This window comes from Penicillium daleae (genome assembly GCF_028827525.1).
Source record: "Penicillium daleae strain IBT 16125 chromosome Unknown utg000002l_segment0_segment0, whole genome shotgun sequence".
Classification (NCBI taxonomy): domain Eukaryota; kingdom Fungi; phylum Ascomycota; class Eurotiomycetes; order Eurotiales; family Aspergillaceae; genus Penicillium; species Penicillium daleae.
In genome coordinates this window covers 268013-280816 of record NW_026623150.1, presented here as the reverse complement: position 1 = coordinate 280816, position 12804 = coordinate 268013, and the positions used below count along the sequence as shown (strand labels likewise).

The 12804-nt window shown below is 50.3% G+C and overlaps 6 protein-coding genes across 6 annotated transcripts; 4 read left to right on the top strand and 2 right to left on the bottom strand.

Annotated features, from left to right (window-relative positions):
• Nucleotides 1–321: 321 nt before the first annotated feature.
• On the top strand, nucleotides 322–1212 carry N7458_001129 (uncharacterized protein; the record flags this gene model as incomplete). Its single annotated transcript, XM_056904512.1, has 2 exons — nucleotides 322–674; nucleotides 759–1212. 2 exons carry the CDS (start codon nucleotides 322–324, stop codon nucleotides 1210–1212), a joined length of 807 nt encoding a protein of 268 aa, XP_056768619.1.
• Nucleotides 1213–1341: 129 nt separating this feature from the next.
• On the top strand, nucleotides 1342–1875 carry N7458_001128 (uncharacterized protein; the record flags this gene model as incomplete). Its single annotated transcript, XM_056904511.1, has 1 exon — nucleotides 1342–1875. The coding sequence occupies one exon, from the start codon at nucleotides 1342–1344 to the stop codon at nucleotides 1873–1875; it is 534 nt and encodes a 177-aa protein (XP_056768618.1).
• Nucleotides 1876–2430: 555 nt separating this feature from the next.
• On the top strand, nucleotides 2431–2889 carry N7458_001127 (SDR family oxidoreductase; the record flags this gene model as incomplete). The annotated part of the gene is made up of 1 exon (XM_056904510.1): nucleotides 2431–2889. One exon carries the CDS (start codon nucleotides 2431–2433, stop codon nucleotides 2887–2889), a length of 459 nt encoding a protein of 152 aa, XP_056768617.1.
• A 694-nt stretch (nucleotides 2890–3583) lies between these two features.
• Nucleotides 3584–5699, top strand: N7458_001126 (sugar porter family MFS transporter; the record flags this gene model as incomplete). The annotated part of the gene is made up of 10 exons (XM_056904509.1): nucleotides 3584–3658; nucleotides 3724–3775; nucleotides 3826–4081; nucleotides 4140–4186; nucleotides 4242–4443; nucleotides 4496–5018; nucleotides 5089–5201; nucleotides 5260–5324; nucleotides 5381–5446; nucleotides 5500–5699. 10 exons carry the CDS (start codon nucleotides 3584–3586, stop codon nucleotides 5697–5699), a joined length of 1599 nt encoding a protein of 532 aa, XP_056768616.1.
• Nucleotides 5700–8011: 2312 nt separating this feature from the next.
• N7458_001125 (uncharacterized protein) lies at nucleotides 8012–8626 on the bottom strand (the record flags this gene model as incomplete). The annotated part of the gene is made up of 1 exon (XM_056904508.1): nucleotides 8012–8626. One exon carries the CDS (start codon nucleotides 8624–8626, stop codon nucleotides 8012–8014), a length of 615 nt encoding a protein of 204 aa, XP_056768615.1.
• A 1671-nt stretch (nucleotides 8627–10297) lies between these two features.
• On the bottom strand, nucleotides 10298–11929 carry N7458_001124 (caspase family protein; the record flags this gene model as incomplete). Its single annotated transcript, XM_056904507.1, has 2 exons — nucleotides 10298–10547; nucleotides 10686–11929. 2 exons carry the CDS (start codon nucleotides 11927–11929, stop codon nucleotides 10298–10300), a joined length of 1494 nt encoding a protein of 497 aa, XP_056768614.1.
• Nucleotides 11930–12804: the final 875 nt, after the last annotated feature.

Sequence of the window (12804 nt, the reverse complement as noted above, 5' to 3'; positions counted from 1 at the left end):
ATCTCTAGCGCCGAATTTTAAATTCTCATCTCCGCTGGTGCCATGAAAATCTACTTGAGATTGTAGCCAATCAGCGATAATTGCGCCTCGAGGAACAGTGGAGAACAGCCAAGACCAACTATCAATGTGGGCCTTTCCCCGCGCTGGGGATGGGATTCCTCTATTCACGTCTTCTACGCTGAGAAATAACGATGAGATGGTAGAGATGTAGAAAGAGAGTGAAGAACATAAAGGGCGCGGGTGCCATGGTCCTACTTCTCCTTTTTCCATTACTATTCCTTTCCTTGCAACGCATTTTCTTCGCCGCTCTGAGCATTCACCATGACACCTGCAACCAAGACCGAGCCCAGCACGATTCCTTTGGAGGATACAAAGCCATCGAAGAGTCTGGATGGCGATGTAAGCCAGGACTTGGCAGAAGGCTCATCTCAGGTTCGCCGAAAGGTTGACTGGATCCTCCTGCCCTTGCTCGGCTTCTGTTATTTCTTGCAATTTCTGGATAAGCAGACGCTCAGCTATGCCAGTTTGCTTGGCATGCTGCAAGATAATGATCTTCATGGAACTCAATTCTCATGGACTGCTTCCATTTTTTACTTTGGATATATCTTTTGGTCATATCCGACGATGTTCCTTTCCGTTCGTCTGCCCATCGGAAAGTACCTAGGCGCTACTGTGTACGCATTTCTATTGAACCCACGCAAATGTACACGTTAATTCAATCAAGTTTGGAGACTTACTGAGGTTGCATCTTTAAATAGGATTGTCTGGGCTGCCGTCCTAATGTTCCATGCAGCCTGTCACAATTTCACCGGCCTGATGATCACCCGCTTCCTACTCGGAGCTTTCGAGGCAGCAGTCGCACCAGGATTCTCTCTAGTGACAGGCATGTGGTATACGCGACGCGAGCAGCCCTTCCGCTACGGGTTGTGGTTTTTGGGTAATGGCATGGCCTCAATGCTGGGAGGATTGCTCGCCTATGCCATCGGACATCTCGAGAGCGGACTCGCGGCCTGGCGATACCTGTTTCTCATCTTCGGTGCCATCACTGCAGCATGGGGACTTGTCATGTTCTTTTTACTCCCAGATACACCCTCCAGTACCTTCTGGCTGAGCTCCACAGAGCGTGAGATGGCTGTCCGCCGCGTTACCGCAGATGGCCAAGCCGGCGTGAAAGGCACCTTTCGAGTCTCCCAGGTAATTGAGGCCCTGTGAGACCCGACAACGTGGTTCTTGTCGCTATACACATTCTGTGTCAACATTGCAAATGGAGGACTCACGGCATTTGGGTCTTTAGTTATCCAAGGCTTCGGATACAAAGGTCTCGATGCTCTGTTGATCCAAATGCCCGCGGGTGCCACACAACTAGGCTTCGTGATCCTAAGCTCGGCCTTTTGCTCATGGGTCCCCAACATGCGCACCATCACAATGATCGTGCTCACTTTAATCAGCCTGACCGGTATGGTTCTCATGTATGCACTCGATGCTGGCAACCAAGCCGGTCGCATGGCAGGCTACTGTCTCAGCTTGGCTTTCTCGGCCAATATGCCTCTTGGTCTGTCTTTGATTACCAGTAATGTCCGAGGATTTACCAAGCGCGCTGTTGTTAATGCTTGTGTCCTGGTGATGTATTGTGTAGGCAATATCGTTGGTCCACAGTTTTTCAGCGTGAGCGAGGCACCGCGGTATAAAAGGGGTATCACAGCCAGTCTTGTGGGACTTGGGCTGGGAGTATTTTGGGTGTTGTGTTTGCGCGTATACTTGCAGTGGCAAAACAAGATTCGATCTACAGAAGATGAGTCTAGTGTGCCCCGAGAATCGCTTGTGATGGAGGATCCTACCGACTGGAATATCCCTGGCTGTCAGTATGTCTTGTAAAATATCTGTCGGCTTACGTGGTAGAAAGGTGTGCTATTCATGGTGCGACGGAGTGGGATCGTCTCAATGGCAGTAGACTTCTTTTCATTGACAGGAAAGATGATGAATCAAAGTCCCCGTTTGATGACCTCGCAGAAGCCATCTAATATCACCAAAGGGGCTACGCACCTCTATCAGCAAATCTTCTCAAATCGAACAGCCTTACAATACGACTCTCTGACACTCAGCCCCTTGATGAAAGCTGGATATCTGACAATTTGAATATAAAATCCGTGCTTGCGAGTGTTCCCAGCTAAATGGACCATTGATACGTGAAGGTGCCAAATCAGGCGACCAATTGGCCCCCTCGACGATCGAGCCCCCGCCCCTATTGAACCAGCCGGGAGGGAAGGAGTGAGGGTTTGACATTATAAATGGTCCTTGTTCATCTGTAATTTCTCCTCTTTCTTCCATTTTTCTCATCTATTCGTTTATTGCAAAGAATGGATCAGTGATGATGCAGCCACTGACCGTGATTGATCACTACAGGAAGTCAACGTCAAAGGAACTTTCCTCATGTCTCAAGCCTTTCTGAAAGCCATTCGAGATGCCCCCTCAGCAACCAGAACTATCATCAATGTGACTTCAACGGCTGCTCAAGGTACTCCGCCCGGCACGAGTTCTTACTCATCCGCCAAACTCGCATTGTCCAAGTTCACAGCCTATCTGGCCCAAGAGAACCCTGAGATTACCGCCATTAGTCTGCATCCGGGCCTCGTGCCTACGGATATGGGACACAGTGTGCCCTACATTGCCCCGTTCTTGCACGATACCCCAGAATTATCTGGAGGCACTGCGGTGTGGCTGGCTGCTGGCGACAAGAAGTTTTTGACTGGTCGATTTATCACCGTAAACTGGGACATGGAAGAGCTGGAGAGCAGAAAGGATGAAATCAAGGACGGTAACCTCTTGACCTTTGGGTTGAAGGGCATATTTGGGATTCCTGGGGTTGTGATTGAAGGGCGAAAACAGTAGGCCTTCATGCAGGATCATCAGGCCGTAGAGCCCTGACTCCGAGAATGGCCACTGGAATTCCACTTGGAACTATAAATTTCAGATAGGAGTACAAATGACCAAAGCAATATGCACTGACACTCTCGATATGGCTTTCCTATATAATCGCCTGGAGTAGTTCTCGCCCACTTAGTCGACAGAAGAGTATCCTCTTAGATGGTAACATACAAACGCCTCATGATAGGGTAGGACAAATGGGGAGTAGATCAGCAGCCTCGGGGAAGTATCCCGGCTTTCCCCCACGGAAGTATAGAGCCAAGTACATTCACGAGATCTTCCCCTCCCCCACGCTCGGGTAAATAATTGAAGATCAGCGCACCCGCCAATCATTCCAGGATTTGTGTGATATTTGGTCCATCTAGGCTACTAAGCCGTCTTGACCGGCCACTTATGATCCTCTTTCACAGCCTGATTCACCAAACAAATCGATGTTCGGACTTCACCCCCGCACGATGCTCTCCAGACTTCGGAGTGACGCCGACCCTCTATTTAGCCGGAATGCCTGGCTCACTTCTTGTTTTCGTATATATAGGATATGAGGCGTCGATCTGAAATTCGAGGTCTTGAGTTCATAAAATGGGAAGTTAATAAAGCCCTAAATAAAATTCTCATATATCGTTAAACTTTTGCTTCCAATCAAAACTGTGATACAAATATGGTATTTGCTGGAGAGAAAAAGAAAAAGCCCTATTTCGGGTTCACGGGTGGATGGCTTACTTTCTGGGTTACTGTACGCTTCCACTAGAGACCTTATCCCACGAAGCATACACTAATTGTTCCCTTCCATGACTTTAGGTTGCATGCGCGACAGACATGACACTTTTCGGCTACGACCAAGGCGTTTTCAGTCAGTCAACCATATTTATTCTGACGAGAATGCCATTGACTTGATTCAAGGTGGCGTCGTTATCACCCAGAACTTCCTCGAACTTCACGATCTTGTCGGCCCAACCAAGACCAAGACACTGTCTACCGTAACAGCCATCTATGATGTTGGATGTTTCTTCGGGGCCATCCTGGCTTTTACTGTAGGTGAGAAACTGGGACGAAAGAAGGCTATTATGATGGGCACAACTATCATGGCAGTGGGTGCTATTCTCCAGGCGACGTCGTTCAGTTTGCCGCAGATGTTTGTAGGTCGAATTATTGTGGGGTGAGTCTGTCTTCTCTGATCATCGAAGAAAGCGTACGCTAATTTCGTGGTCTTGTAGTATTGGAAATGGTGTCAACACTGCAACGGCTCCAGTTTGGCAGACAGGTATATTATGCTTGCCTTGTTCGGCCTTATCATAGTTACGCTAACATCTCTACAGAGACATCGCAGCTAAAATGGCGTGGCAAGTTGGTAATTATTGAGATGATGATGAACATTGCAGGCTATTGCATTGTCAATTGGATCAATTATGGGCTTTCATTTGCCGGAGGCGCCGTTGCATGGCGGTTCCCACTTGCATTCCAATTCTTCTTTTTCTTCATACTCTGGTCTACCGTGCCTTGGCTACCAGAATCTCCCCGGTATATTTTTCTACGCCCCGTCCTTTTCAAAGATATGGTTAACGTTCTATAGTTGGCTTCTTGCTCATGGACGAGAGGAAGAAGCTGTCGAGGTGATCAGCTGCCTTGAGGCCAAGGCAATCGATGATCCTTTTGTCATTGCCCAGCGAAACGAAATCGACTTTACCATCCGCTACGAGCGCGAAAATTCCGTTCGCTGGCGCGATCTCCTAAAGAAAAGAGATCATGACACCAAGACCCTGCGGCGGTTACTTCTCGGTGCTGGCACTCAGTTCATGCAGCAGTTCGGAGGAATCAACATTATGTCATACTATCTTCCAACAGTCCTGGAGAAGTCGGTTGGTCTCAAGGAGAGCACGGCACGGCTGCTGACGGCTTGTAATGCTATCTCGTACCTGGTCTTTTCCGGGCTCGCGGTGCTCCTTGTTGAGCGGATGGGTCGTCGTGGATTAATGATTCTCTCGACATTTGGCCAGTTTCTGTGTTTCCTAATCATTACAATTCTGCTGCGCTATGCAGAGACTTCGAGCAACGGCAAGGCCTGGGGATCAGCATCGGTTGCATTTTTCTTCTTGGTCAGTACCTGTGGTATACATAAACCCCTTTTATGGTGAGATGTTTCGCTGACTACGTGACTCTCTAAAGTTCCACGGTAGCTTTGGAATCGGAATGTTAGGCATTCCCTGGCTCTATCCAACAGAGATCAATTCCTTGCCTATGAGAACAAAGGGTGCTGCAGTCGCGACAGCAACTGATTGGTATGAGTCGATGCCTCCATAAATCTTCATCTCTCCCAGCTACTAACATGGAATGAAGGATCACAAACTTTGTCATTGTAGAGATCACGCCAATTGGTATTCAAAATCTGGGCTGGAGATTCTGTGAGCGGCCCTCAACTCGTCCAACTTTGTTGAGCGTGTATTAATGGACATGACAGGGATCGTATGGACAGTGACGAACGCTCTGTTTCTCCCAGTCTTATACTTCCTATACCCAGAAACAGGTAACTGAGATCAGCCAGAGAATCTTCTATTGTATACACTAACGCTGTCTTAGCCAATCGAAGCCTCGAAGATATTGACGCATATTACCGCTCTAACCCATCCTTGATCGTTACCAAAGACGCCGATGCCATTTGCCAAAAGCGACCTCAAAAGTATATTGATCGTGAGGATGAAGAACTTGAGAGAACTACTGCTGGTAAAGGGGCGAGGTTAGTGCCGGCGGAGCACGTCGAGATGAGCAAAGATACGTGAAGGAACTGGCGGACAAGGAGCTCGAGTATTGCCTCGATATGGGGTTCAAGGAGAGCAGTAGTAAGCAGATCATCTGCATACTCGTAAACTCAAGTCACGGAGTTTGAACATGCTTGTAGCATTTACCAACCAATCAGTGGGAATTGAGGAACATAACTTGGAGCATGAAGTTAATTTCTCAGATTCGGCTCTCATTTATCATTATCCATCCTTGCACAAAAATATATGAGGTTTTCTGGCTTCACCTTAGCGAGACCCATCGAGCTATTCTTTCCGACTTGTCCGAAGTTACGCACCATTTCGTCCCTTACTGCAGTTGGCTAGCAGATGAATGCGATTCAGACATCATTTTGCCATTCCTGCATAGAAACCATCCTGCTATATTCTCCTTCATTCTGTCACCGTCAATCATAAGTAAGAAGTCCTCTGCGAGACCATACCCTATATGGTAAATATTTCACATTTCGAGCTAATCAAGTAATTGCTGTTTTAAAACAGGAAAAGGTAAGAACCCAGGCATGTACCAATCAAGGCGAGAACACTGATACGCAGTCCCCGGCATATCAGCCGATGGAGGTGGAGCAGTGGATGACGCGGAAGTGAACGTTGATCTACGGGTGCCTAGTTAGCGCGTTCGCTTCGAAGAGGGGTAGGATTCCCCAGAACAAGGATTCGTCGATGGGTTGACATGATAAGCGAGAAATTCCTTATACCACTGGTCATAATATTGACGCATGGACTTTACCGTTGTCAATTCTGAGACCTAGTATTCTGTTATGGTCGGGAGTTTACGCAATCATGACATTTGTAACGAGTATTTAAGACACGTCTAAGAGATGATTGAGCCATTCGAAATGAGGAAAGCCTGGGGAAACTAGTTTCTTACAAGAAAGCCGGGTGTCTCGGATGGGAAGATTCAATGACTTGCTGGAGAAGACGAAGTCCTGTCCTGAAGTTCAGTATTCGTCGCTTGTTTTGAAGCTATGGAAAACACAGGACTAGCATAAGTGCGTGCTTCAACCGAATTCGATACCTCTTCGCTCTAATTGGATCTTTCCAGAGGCAATCGTATGCAATCCACGCATTCCAATACCCCAACCTCGGTAACGCTCGGAGATATCATCGCCACTACTTGCACCAAAGCAACCCAAAGCTTGGCTGCCCGTCAATATGCATGTCTCACAAGAAACTTGGACCATAGCCACAAACCACTGGCACCCTGTACAAGTCCCTGTTAAAATATTAGGCAGCCACCAGAGTATCTCGCTATATCAATATGTAATTTTTAAGGGGAGAAAACAAATTTTAACCTGGATGAAACTTTGTTGAATGTGCGGAGTAACTCCGTACTCCGTACTGTACGGCCGAAAGCCATACGCCAATTCCAAACCCAGCCACATTTTGACAATGTGGCTAGCGACCAGCTCCTGCACCGTACGGCACCTTGAAATTTCCGGTCTAGCTTTATTTTTAGATAGAGGCGTTTGCTGACGCATGTCGGTCCACTCCGGCCGAACTTAATGGCTGGTTGGCGCGGGGCGCCTGGCGGGCGGCCGGTGGCGTCCCTCGTCGATCCGACCGGTCGAACGTTTATTTGGAGGCGATCTACGAGGTAGAGATTAGAATACTAAAATGTAATTTGTCACTGGATAATTAGTGATGCGATTGGTCAACAATCGAAGATTCTAACCTAACTATACTTCATTGAAACATATACACGATAGAAAAATGACAGAAATAGAAAATAAATTCATCTCCAACGCCAAGTCATGCCCAAGTCAAATGTCAGCGTCAGTCAGTGGCAATGTAAGACAGTTCCAGTCAGATGTAAATACAAGAAAGTTTTCCAAATCGCAGGATTAGATGGTCAATAGACCAACAATAGGAAATGGAGCATGCGCAAGACCATAGCTCAAGCGAAAAGCAATGTGTAAAAGAATGAACAGAAAAGAAAACCCAAAGCCCGATATGATAGCACAATGTAAAACGCCGTCTTGTGAAAATTGACGACTCCAAAACAAAGATTCCAAGCTCCAAACACCATTCCTTCCATGAAAACCTCAATGACATACCCAGGCGGCATGTCGCAGATATGATATGTATTGCTGAATGACTGATTCATCAGTATTGCATGGTGCAGATGTCGTCGATTCCGCGTTCGATGGTGACACTTCCTCTCCGCTGTCTCTGATTATTCCGGTCTCCACTTTTATGTTTCATTCAGTTCGTCATCCGACTCCTCTGCAAGATCCGATCACCTCGTCAAGAGGCTACCCAGTCCTTCTCAGCTCGTCCGAGGTAAATTGCACGCCTTAGATGAAAGCCGTCCGACTGCCATTCGCATACTGCATCGACGACCCGATCAAATTCGGCGTCGAAATACTCGCCCCCTTCGACACGGTCGCACTCTTGCTCCGCGCCGAGAAAATAGATAGTCGTCGGCTAAGTCGCCGGCTCAGACTGCGCTGCGGGCTGGAGACGGACATGATAGACATTGGACGAGAGTGGCGGGCCAAGGCACCATCTGCAGTTTCCGGGCGTAGAGTTGCGCCAAAGTTAGCGTCGAGGAGCAGCGTTGATCGACGCTTGATCTTGTCGGCAGTTGAGCGGGCAGGGTCCAGATTCAACGAGAAATCTTCCTTGATATCGTCGAGGGCGTGCGAGACACGGTGGAGTAGCTTTGGTTTCTCGTAGATGGATGGCTCGCGCTGTTCGTAGCCGTAGATTTGCAGTGGTGTTTCGAGGCCGTCATCTAGAGGCGTGGAGTAGAATCGTGGGTATTTGACGGGCATTGGGGTGCGACGTAGGTGTTGTGAGCCCAGGGAGATGGTTGACGAGGGCTGTGGGTGTTGATAGGGGAGATGAGGGTCCGAGGAAGCAACGGACGAGGAGTAGGAGCTGTTCGTGGCGGAGGATGATGTCAACATGGTTTGGGGAGTGACTAGCCCGGTTTGTATTAAGGTGGCTTGTATGAAGGAGATAGGAAGGGAGAGCCCGCGAGGTGATATGTATCGTGAGGGCGTGTTTGAAGAAGCGCAGGGAGCAGGGGGAAGATTGAAGGAGGGAGGATCTCAGGTCAAAAGAGAGGAGGAAGAGACCAGCGAAGGAGGGAAAAAATATGAACGCGCCATCGCAAACGCTGAGCATCAAATTCCGAAAAAGACTAACAACGAAAAGTGGATCAAAGACATTCATCGCTTTAGTAGTTCCCAAGCTACGAGGTGCCGGCCCGTGTAACACAGATGACCGTAATCTCATGTTTCATAATGCCCCTCCCCTCCATGATGGAAGCGGGTGACTGCGAATCCTTGTGGAGAATCAATGCATTCGCATCATCTGGGATCAATGGTTCGACAGATTCGAGGAGACTGAGCTGGGGAGCTTCATTGACTGGTCGTCCACAGATTCTGGTTGCGATGCTGGGATCGATCCTCCCCGAGTCCACTATTTTTTTTCCCGTCCGAGCGGAGATGCTCCATATCAGATCATTCTTCCATGCCGTTCAGTCAACTTTCAGTCCGGATGATTGTCTTGGATCTGACACATCATGGAGGTCTTTGCTTTGGTTCGCCCATTCGATGACGCGGCACTAGCCCCCCAATCGTCTTCCTCATGGTTTGCAGTCATTTTGGACATCTGAACCCCGCTCTACGTGGTCGACGACGTGGAAAACCAGCGCAACCGAGGAACTGAGCTTGCGGTCCCAAAGGCTTTCTCATCGATGGGGGGCATCGGAAAGCAGAAAAAAAGAGAGAGAAGGAGAGAGAGAGCTGTGGATGTATCCAGGGTTCCCACTGGGGATCTTCTGACGTGAAACTCTTATTGGTTCGATTCCCGCTCAGGGGGGGCGGACAGCCTCGCGCGATTATTAGGGAACCTTGGAAAATCCGAACGAAGCCCGTTTAGCGCCAAAGCAATTATTTGCTGCGGGTAAGGCGCAGGGGGCGCTGCAGCCGACCGTGAAGAAATGGTCGGTCGACAGCGATTCTGATGCTGGTCATCAGAACTCGGTTGACAAGGTGGTTTCTTGTCCTGTTTCCTTTTTACTTTCTTGGTGTTGGGGCCGGGACATGGTGTCTCGGGTAAAGGGGGTGTTCATGGATCCATTGTGACCCCTGCGATTGTACGCAGTGGGGAGGCCCCAAAGTGGACGGGCCCGGGGGCCTGGCAAACCACAGCCACGCATTGCGGCACACGAGGCCCATGGAGGGGAGACTCGGGAGGACTGCCGCCCGGTATTGCCATTACACGGTGACGGTGGATATGTATGGAATCTTTTTCACCCCCTCGGATCAGAAAAGGGTGCAAAGGGGGAACCGCTATGGGTAGTGGCTAGTGGCTGACGAGAGAAACGAGCAGGGTTATGCCCACTCGATCAGAATGGTCTGTCTGACAGCATGCCTGGAGAAGAGGTATCCGGCATGATGTCAGCGGATGTAGGCGGATGTAGTAGATCAATAGAATCAGCGACATGACATCGGGGGCTCATTTTCGGAAAGTAGCTAAACACAAAGATGCAAAGAGATGTATGTATGTACACAAAACAATAGGCTAAACCGGTGGAGCAAAACAAGTGGCGTGATCGACAACGCATCACATCACATCACAAACCGTAGATTGACATCTGCCGCACGAGTCAGCCTGGGGCTCCATTCGGTAGTACCGCAGATCAACTTACCCAGGGGATGGCTGCAGCTCAATTGTGGCTTCTGGGTGTATTTCCCGTCGAGCTCAGCTCGGATGGTGTTCAGTAGCTGCAGATAATTTTGCTGGGGCCATTGTTTCAGCGATTTGATAAACGCCCAGCTCAAGGCACCCCTGGCCTGGCCGTCTTGGAAGGTGTCAGCTCTGTGAGGATTGTCGGTTAGTCCGGTCAAATCGGAGAGCGGAAATTAGATAAAAGGGGGAGGAGAGGGGAAACGAAGGGGGAAAAGGTTTGGTCGGAGCGTTTTTTCTCCCCCCCCTCACAAACGGGTTGATACTTACGATGTCTGAGTATCCTTGGATCCGGAGAACATGACCACATCGGCCGGCGAGGTTTTGGTCTGGAGGGTACGTTCCCGTGCCTGACCTCCGTTTGCTGCCTTCTTGAAGAAGCCAATGGCGGTGCTTGCCATACGGGACAGATCTCCCCTTCCATACGCCGTGAATGCGGTGAAAAGGTCTTGGGCGGCCTCCTTGGCCAGGTTTGGTTCCTTCAAGATGCCCTGGGTCGAGTATACGTACGGAAGATCCAGAGCGGTTCCGGAGTGGCACGAGTCAAAGATGGCCGTCAGTCGGACACCGGGGCGCAGAGGCCGCACCATTATGGCGTGCATGTCGTCGTCCACGATATGTCCGACGGATCGATAGTCCACCGGGTAGATCACATCGTCGAACCCGTCATCTTCATCGCCGTCCAGATCGGGCGTTCGACCCCCATGGCCAGAGAAATGGAGGAAGAGGGAGTCGTGGGGCTGGGCGTCCTTGACCAGCCAGTGCATGGCCCGGATGATATTATTCTTGGTGGGGATGCTCATGGGGTTGCGCTGGTCGTCGGTAAGGATGACCATATCCTCGCGGTGATACCCGAAGCGCTCGTGTAGGAAGGTGGACATGTTGGTGACATCGTTGATACATCCGTTGAGCTTATTGGCCTGGCCGAAGTAGTTGATACCAATGAGCAGGGCTTTCCGCCGTCCGGTACAAGCTGAGTACTGGAATTGGTAACTGGAGGGCGCCCCATGACCGAACTGTTGGAGACTCTGCGGCGGTCGGGGTGGGAGATTCGGAGAATTGGCGCGAGGGGGCCCTAATGTCGTAGAACCAACGGTTAGGATTTGATGAAGACGTGGAAAATTGGGTGACAAAGGGTGCTGGCTTTTGCTGTACCGTAACTGCTCACGCTCAAGTTCTGACGATGTCCCGGTTGGGGAGATGGCGTAGGTTGCTGGCCATAGGGAGGCTGGGGGAACGGTGTGTGTCCATAAGGAGGCTGTGGTGACGGGGGGGTGATTATAGGGCGGTGTGAGAGGATAGGCTCCTGGTGGGGGACCCGAGTAAGACTGATGCTGGCGATGTTGTTGGTAGTAGGGTTGCGGCTGTCGTGGTGGTGGTGGCTGTTGGTGGTAGGGCGGCGGCGCGGGATGCGGGGGATGCGGGGATTGCGACCATTGGGGAGGAGGCTGTTGATAACCGGCCCATGGAGGAGGAGGTCCTGGCGGAGGAGGTCCTGGAGGTGGATAGTTCATGGAGATATCGCGTCTGGTGTTATTATTCCGGAGAGCAGACAAGGATGGACGCTGATGTGATGGCGGAGATGGGATATTTTTTTTCAGGGTCAGCACAGAACGTCTTTCGGCGGGCTGGCTGACTGGTGGGGCGCGTAGATCCTCGGAGACTCCGAGAGAAAGGGTAGTCCTGAGTCCGAGTGAGGAAGAGCGAGCTGATTGATGATTGTTCGGCAGCTGAATTGAAGGGTACCTGAAGGGGGGAAGAGAACGAGAAACCATCCGATCCCAGTGTTGTGGTCCGAGTCCAATCTCCGATTCGCAAGGTACAGTCCTCTGTTCCGTTCCATGGAACCAGGCCGAGTCCCAGGTACTTCGGCCGTAGGGCTGCAGGCAACCTCATTCGACGGTGGCTCTTGGCAGGTTGGACCGGGTTGCTTGGTTTGGTCCATTTGGATGGTTTGTTTGGTTTGATTCTCCGGGCAGGGGACTTTGGAGATGGGGATGCTGACGTGATCCAATTCGTTGGCTCTTCCTACGAATAGGGGTCTACCGGGTGCACTGCCATGCGACGGAATACCTGATTTGGTCGGCTGGACACGTCCTCAGCCCAACAGGAGCTGTTCGACGGTGGGCTTGGACCAAACTGGATACTGCTGAGGAGTGGAAAGCAGGACCCAGTCCAGCTAGTGGCAAAAGTGCGGGGAATATTGATCGGACCCAGGAGTTGGATTCGTAGTAGATACGATAGTCGTACAACTACTCCTCCTCCTGCTCCTGCTCCCACCAGCGTGGTGAAACAGGGCAATGATGAAACTCTACGCTCTGTCCCCTGACCTCCCAGCCATGCACTACTAGTGCAGACTCCTTGAGAGACCAGGATCCGCATCCCATGA